Source organism: Desmodus rotundus, chromosome 12 (assembly GCF_022682495.2).
Source record: "Desmodus rotundus isolate HL8 chromosome 12, HLdesRot8A.1, whole genome shotgun sequence".
NCBI lineage: Eukaryota > Metazoa > Chordata > Mammalia > Chiroptera > Phyllostomidae > Desmodus > Desmodus rotundus.
Genome location: NC_071398.1, coordinates 39,787,545 through 39,795,105, shown reverse-complemented (window position 1 = coordinate 39,795,105; position 7,561 = coordinate 39,787,545). Strand labels below are relative to the sequence as shown.

The 7,561-nt window shown below is 55.8% G+C and overlaps 1 protein-coding gene across 1 annotated transcript; it reads left to right on the top strand.

Annotated features, from left to right (window-relative positions):
• Window positions 1-805: 805 nt before the first annotated feature.
• On the top strand, window positions 806-4,998 carry ZNF526 (zinc finger protein 526). Its single transcript, XM_024577475.4, has 2 exons — window positions 806-907; window positions 2,946-4,998. Exon 2 carries the CDS (start codon window positions 2,963-2,965, stop codon window positions 4,961-4,963), a length of 2,001 nt encoding a protein of 666 aa, XP_024433243.1. The 5' UTR covers window positions 806-907; window positions 2,946-2,962; the 3' UTR covers window positions 4,964-4,998.
• The last annotated feature ends 2,563 nt before the right edge of the window (window positions 4,999-7,561 follow it).

Genomic DNA, 7,561 nt, shown 5'->3' with positions numbered 1-7,561 from the left:
CACCCCACCCCCAAATTAGGTGACTCAAGGTCAGGGCCCATACCTGCCTGAGACAGGTCCCCTCCTGGACCGGTTCCCACCCCCGGAATTGGCTCCCCTTAGAAGGCGGGAGACCTAGGTCCTGCCTGGCACTGGCTCAGCAAGTACTGATTCTGCTGGGACTGCAGCAGTGACCTCGGAAGAGTCCCTTCCTCTCATAGCAATTGTAACCTCTCGAAACCCAGTTCTGGGTCGGACACACGTTGGTGCCCAATAAGTGAATGTCATTAAATCAACAGAAGAGTGGGAGGAAAGGGAAAGCACACTGGGGAGGAGTATGTACATGTTAAATGGGTTTTAGTGAGCACCCACGGAGTATCAGGCCCTGTGCTGAGCGTTTTTATGTGTTTGATTTCATCCAGTCCTCTCAACAACCTTGGCTATGATTCAAGCCCATTTTGCACAGGAGTGACAGTGAGGCCCAGAGAGGGGAAGTACTCCAAGTTTGTTGGCTCCAAACCTGTGCTCTCAGAGATGCTTGGTCTCTTCAGCTATGAAATGACACCTCTGTCAAATGCTCCCGCAGCCCAGCCCACTCCGAGGGCCCTCATTTTCCAAAGGTGCCCATCCGCTTCTCTGCACTTAACTCTCGGACTTGGAAGAGAAGCACCCAGAACTGCGCAAGCGCTTCTCCAAGCCCGGAGCCCAGCCCACAGGGCACAGTTGTGTGCGTGGAGAAACTCACCGAGCCCCGCCTGAACTTCAACACGCAGGCTCAAAGGCGCTTTCCCTACGCTACCGGCTCTGATTGGCCACCAGAGATGAGGGCGCCGCCCAATGGGAGGTGTGGATAGTGAGGGGTGCCGCATACCAGGAGCAGAGGGTCTGTGTCAAGAGCGGCGGGGTCTGCTGGAGTGAAGAGAGACGGGTGAGGGGCGCCGCGGAGCGGGCGGGGGAAGAGACCGCTGGGGAAACGGAGAGGGTGGAGGGAGAACGAAGGGGACACCGGGGGTCAAAGAGCTTTGGGGCCTACTCTTTGGCGGGAGTGGAAGGAGAGCGCTCCTTCCTATGTGCCCTGGAGCATTGAGCTACCGCGGTGTGCTGGACCCAACGCTTGAGCTTGCCGTTCCCCCACTCCTTGCAGGGAGCTCTTAGGTTGTGGAGTTGACATGTCTGGTCAGAGAAAAAGGGATGTGTAGCTGTGCAGCGGAAAAGTTGAACTCCCAGGCCCCTAGTGAGTTCTTTCCTGGAACGACTTGTGATCTACTGTATATAAAGCTGCCATTCCTCCCCCCAATAGTTTACATTCCAAGATTGGGGAGGGGGGAATGTAAACGAGAAAGTCCAAATGTTAGGTCTCTCGGTGTACCTTCTAGAGGGACATTACCTGGGTGCCTGCTTTGCATAAGTTTCACGCCAAGCGCTGGGCCTCATCCTAGAGGAGTTCTGTTTGGAGTGAGGCTGTAAACAAGGAAAAATTGAACTCTCAGGCCTCTGCTTGACTACTTCCAGAAACATCCTTTATTGAATGGCTGTTGTGTGCACGGCCCTGTCAACTAAAAACTTAGTGAGGTAGTTAAGGAAAGTTTAGTTTCTGGACTTTTAGTGAATCATTTACTTAAGGCGCATTTATTGGGTGCAAACTGGAAGCAGAGCCCTGTGCTGGGCTGCTATTGTGGGAGTTATAGTCTAATAGGAGAGTTGATCTGGTGGCAGAGGTGGAAGGTGCAGAGGCACAGTTAAACGCTCTGGGCCTCCCTTTCCGGAGGGAGCATTATTCATTCACTAAATATCTACTCAGTGCCTATTTTGTGCTAAGCATTGTTCTTGGCACTGAAAATATATCACTGATGAACAGACTAAAATCTCTGCCCTCTGGGAGCTTAATATGAGCAACTTTTATATGCCAAGCTGTAAACAGTTCCACCAGCCTTCTGGCACTAACAGATGAGTTGAAGAAGATGGAAATTGAATTTGGGAAATTTACTCCTACACTTGTGGGGTTGGGGGGAGCAGTAGTCATTTGCCGAAGGGGCCTGGGTTGGATTTAGCCCACACGTCTAGAGATGGGGCAATAGAGAAAAGGGCAATAGTTAAAATCCCTGTCCCTGGTCTGTGGTTATGTTGGTGACAACAGTCCTATAATGAATTAGACCTGTCCTGCCTACAAGCTCAGTGGGGAGCACAGAGACTTCATCCCAAGTTCATGGTAATCGCTATGACAGAGGTGGCTCTGGATGCCATACAAACCCTGAGGAGGAGGGGAGTGGCCACCAGCTTGAGACTATAGACATGTCAGAAAAGCCTTCACAAAGGAAATGCTGGGGAGGGGTTTGCTAGACAAGAAGAGGAGAGAACTTTCTTGGCGGAAGAATAAATAGCAGCATCAAGACCTAGAGTCCAAAAAACACTTCTGGATGACTACAAGTGGTTTTGTCTAGCCACTTTATCAAGTACCAGGGACTTTGTGATCAGGACTACTCTTATCCCCATTTCTCAAGTGAGAAAACAGTCTGAGAGAGAGGAAGTAAGTGGTGGAACTCAGACTCAAGCCAAAAGCAGTCTGGTTCCAGGGCCTGGGCTCTTAATCTATTTGCTTTGATGCATCTCTGTGTCTCTATGTAGAAGGAGGAAAGGTGCTGCAGAGAGAAGGAACTGCACAGGCAAAGGCCAAGAGGCCTGAAAAGACGTGTGTTCTCAGAAGTGGGGCAGCTGGTCCTCTGGGTAAGGAGGGCGGCATCAGAGGCCAGACAGAGGAGGGCTGTCTCTGTCCTGCAGATGTCTGGGTGTCATGGAACATGTGTCAGCTTCAGACTCTCAGGCTCATTGAAGACTGAGGCATAACACTGAATCTGGACTCAGTGGCTGATACAAACTAGTGAGCAACAGGATGGGCAAGGGAATTCCTGAGACGTCCCCTCTCCTCTTAGATTCCTGGTGACTCACTAGCTCCCTTCCTTCTCCAGGCACTGCCTTCCCCACAATGGCAGAGATGGTGGCTGAGGTGGCTGACATGGCTGAGATGTCAATGCAGATGTCACCAGAGGCAATGGAGATGTCGATACCAATGTTCAGGGAGATGACAGAGATGTCAGCAGAGGTGGCTGAGATGAAACCTGGGGAGGCCCTTGCCTCATCCCTCTTTTTCCAGCACCACCAATTCATGTGCTCTGAGTGTGGCAACCTCTACAACACACTGGAGGAAGTCATCTCACACCAGGAGCAGCATATACCCATTGTCACAGAGGAGGAGGCACTGACCACCCAGGATGCTGGTCTGGGGCCGGAGCTGGTGCCAGGTACTGAGGATGGGCCTTTCCAGTGTGGTGAATGCAGCCAGCTCATCCTCTCCCGTGGTGAGCTCCTGGCCCACCAGGATGCCCACCTCCAGGAGTCTGCAAGCCAGATCCAGTACCAGTGTGGGGACTGCCAGGAGCTGTTCCCGTCACCTGAGTTGTGGGTGGCTCATCGAAAGGCCCAGCACCTTTCTACTGCAGCAGCTGGACCACCAGTGCCGCCGCCTCCCCCTCCCCCAGCACCACCACCTCCGCCCCCCGATCCACCTGTAGTCAAGATGGAGCCCTATGAGTGTCCTGAGTGCTGTACCCTCTGTGCCACCCCTGAGGAGTTCTTGGAGCATCAGGGAACCCACTTTGATTCCCTAGAGAAAGAGGAATGCAATGGGCTAGAGGAAGATGAGGAGGATGAAGAAGATGATGGATCAGAGGAGGAAGGGTTGGCAGCAGAGGTTGGTGATGATGCTACAGGAGGTGACAAGTCCACAGCCAGCCGGGCCCAGAGCTGTGGGGATTGTCACCAACACTGGACCTCAGCAGGGGCACACCGGCGACACCGGCGGGCATCCCATGGCCCAGGGTCAACAACCCATCCCTTCCGCTGCAGCCAGTGCCAGCGCTGCTTCAGCTCAGCAAACCGGCTGCTGGCTCATGGGCGGGCCCATGTTGGTGGCACGCATGAATGTACCACCTGCTTCAAGGTCTTCAAGAAAGCAGCCTCCCTGGAGCAGCACCTGCGGCTGCACCGTGGGGAAGCCCGCTATCTCTGTGTGGACTGTGGTCGTGGCTTCAGCACAGAACTCACGTTGGTGGCCCACCGGCGGGCCCACACTGCCAACCCATTGCATCGCTGCCGCTGTGGCAAGACATTCAGCAACATGACCAAGTTTCTCTATCACAGGCGCACCCACGCCGGCAAGAGCGGGGCACCTCCCGCCACTGCAGCAGCCTCCCTAGCTCCAGCTGAGCCCATGCCCCCGCCACCGCCCCCTACCCCACCTGCCCAGCTGCCCTGTCCACAGTGCTCCAAGTCCTTTGCCTCGGCCTCCCGCCTTTCCCGGCACCGGCGCACAGTCCATGGGCCTCCCGAGCGGCGACACTGCTGTGGGGTTTGTGGCAAGGGCTTCAAAAAGCTGGTCCATGTGCACAACCACCTGCGGACACACACGGGCGAGAGGCCCTTCCAGTGCCACTCCTGTGGCAAGACCTTTGCTTCTCTGGCCAATCTCAGCCGCCACCAACTGACCCACACAGGGGTGCGTCCCTACCAATGTCTGGACTGTGGCAAACGGTTTACACAGAGCTCCAATCTGCAACAGCACCGGAGGCTGCACCTGCGGCCGGTGGCCTTCGCTCGTGCTCCCCGACTCCCCATTACCGGTCTCTACAACAAGAGCCCCTACTACTGCGGGACATGCGGCCGCTGGTTCCGCGCCATGGCGGGCCTGCGCCTGCATCAGCGAGTCCATGCCCGTGCTCGGACGGTGACGCCCAGATCACCACCTCCCGCCCCACCCCCGGCCCCCCAGCCTCAGCAGACTATCATGTGCACGGAGCTTGGGGAGACCATCGCCATCATTGAGACATCCCAGCCGCTGGCACTTGAGGATACGCTGCAGCTGTGCCAGGCAGCACTGGGAGCCAGTGAAGCGAGCGGGCTGTTGCAGTTGGACACGGCCTTCATGTGACACTGTGAAGAGCACTAATAAAACTGGTTGCAACAGCAAGTGTGAGCACCTCTGGGGAGCAAGGGGACCACCCCCCGGCAAGCCACTCTGACACCCACTGGGTGCCAGGGTCCACCCTGGCCTCTTACCCACTAACTCCTCGGAACAGCCCTGCCAGGTTTCTCTCGTCGCCTTTCTCTGCCTGAAGGGAAACTGAAGCCCCGGGACATGATAGGATCTGTCCCAGGTCACCCACAATGCAGGGCTTGCCAGGGTTCTTTGTGTGACCCTGCTACCCAGCAACATCAGGTCACCTTTCTGAGCCCGGGCTGTGTGCTCAGGTACGTGTCCCGTGTGTCTTCAGGGCCTCTGCTGTTCCCCCGGCCCAGGGCTTCCCTGGATTCTCGGCACCCAGGGCTCGCTCTGCCCAGGAGGATCACACTTGACTTCTCCGGGCTTCCTTAATCTCACTTTTAACAATGTGGAAGGACACCTATAGGTTCCCAGGTGGTGCTCAGTTGAAGATGCAATGCTGGAGACCCAGGAATGAGTCCGACATGGGCTCTGCCCAGGAGGCCTGCAGTGGGGTAGGAGGAACACACGCAAGTACAGATGGCCTCACTAAGTGTGCTTCATTGATTCTTTCATCTGGGGTGTCCTTCGCGAGTGCTGGGCGATGCTTGGGGCTAGAGATGAGTCAGGCCTCTGCCCTGCCTCTGCCCTGCCCCTGCGGGCGGGCGGATTACAGCTCCAGGTTCCTCAGGGTTGCGGTGGGGGGTGCACATGGACAATGGGCCCTAGAGCAGGGAACAAAGCTCAGTTGTGGGGGGCCAGGAGTCAGAGACTTACAGAGGAGGTAGGAATCTGCTAGCAGAAGATAACTTTCCAGGCAGACAGCACGGAGGGTGAGTTCTTAGTATACTTGGAGACCGTCCAGTTATTCACAATTACAGTAACAGCGAATGAACATCTGACTCCCTCGCCGTGGCAGGCACCACGGTTACCACTATGATCCCGACGGGCCTGTGAGGTGGTCTAAGAATTATCCCTATTGTACAGATGAGAATGGGCAGACTTGCCCAAGCTCTCACAGCTAGGCAGAGGCATTGCTGAGATTTGCACCCAGCCCGTCCCTTCAGCCCGTGTCCAGAACCAGTGAAGCCTTTGCAGAGGTGGGGTCCTAGGGGATTCATTGTAACTGGAGGAAAGGTGAGCTGGTGTCACAGAGAAGTTGGTGTTTGAGGGGTCTTTCAAAAGGTCAATGGTCTTGGGAGCAGGAAGGAATCTTTCCAAAGATTCCTTTTCATGACACTTCTGTCTCTAAACATGATACATGGCAGGTCAGGTCCATGGGCAGGCTCTTCCCAGGCCTCTGCAGATCCAGGTGGTCTCCAAGGTGAGGCAGAATGAGGCAGGGCTCTGGCTGTGTGTCTGGGAGGGAGGGCTAGACCTCAGAAGGCCTTCAGAGCTGGGCTAAGGGGCAGTGTGAGAAGGGATGGGTCCTAACTGGGGGTTAGGGCTCCCTGCAGTCCAGGTGGAGTGTTGGGGGAGACTGAGGATGATGGTCCAGGAGGGAGAGAAGAGGCCAGAGCTAGGCAGAGGCTGAGGGGGTGGGAGGAGAGAGGAATGGTGACCTCATGGCTGACCAGATGTGAGCAACAGGGAGGAAGGGGTCCCCAGGAGCCCCAAGGCCTGCCTCTTTCCCAGACCAGCCCTTCTCACCTACTCCAGTCCACTTGCTTTATGTCTTCATAACACAAAAAAAGTGATACCCAGATGGTGATGAGCAGGCAAGGCCAGGGTTTGCTTTGGGCAGTATACAGATGACCCCAGGGCTGGCTGGCCTGAGCAGACAAAAGCCCAGACTCCACGTAAGTCCTTGAACTCCCTCTGCAACGTTTGAAACTCCTCTCGGTCTTTCTTGACCAGTGAAGCACCTGTCAGTTGCTTCTCCCTAGACCCCCTTCCTCCCCTGGGGCTTTTGCCCTGGCCCACACCTGGCACCACATGAAGGAGGTACCATTTCCTTCTGCCCGTGGCCCCACTGTCTAGCCCAGCATATTTTCTAAGTGAGGGTAAAAGCCAGGCTCTCTGCACCAGCCTTTCAGGGGTGTCGCTTCCCAGCATCCATAGGAAGTGGGATGAGGGAGGTGCCCTGTTTTGAGACCTGGAAATGAAGGCTTGGGGATCTGCTAGGGTTTGGGGACAGCACCTCTGCCCCCATGCATGCCCACTGAATCTACATCAGGCTAAGTTTTGTGTCCTCCAGACCCTGAAGCAGCAGGCAGCAGGGACTGACAGCTTTGTGTTCAAGTCTTGACTCTGCCATTTATACCCTGTGGCCATGACCTCTCTGGTCCCCAATTCTCTCCCTCCCTGGGTGGAAGCAGATGGTTTATGCTGAGTCCAGGGGACAGGATCCTCCCAGGCCTCACAGCGTATAAGCCAGACCTATTCTTCCTAGCACGGGAAGGCTGGGCACCTGAGCCAGGGCCGATTCAGGCCTCAGATGGCCTAGCCTGGGTTCACTCTATCCCACCCCCCTGCCTGAGATACAGCCCACTCCTGTCCCATCGCACACCTCCCTCACCTCCAGGGAAACAAGCAGCCAGACGGAAG

Bases quoted from the DNA above. Each gene is read 5' to 3' on its own strand.
- ZNF526 (XM_024577475.4), top strand. From the start codon at position 2,963: ATGGCAGAGATGGTGGCTGAGGTGGCTGACATGGCTGAGATGTCAATG.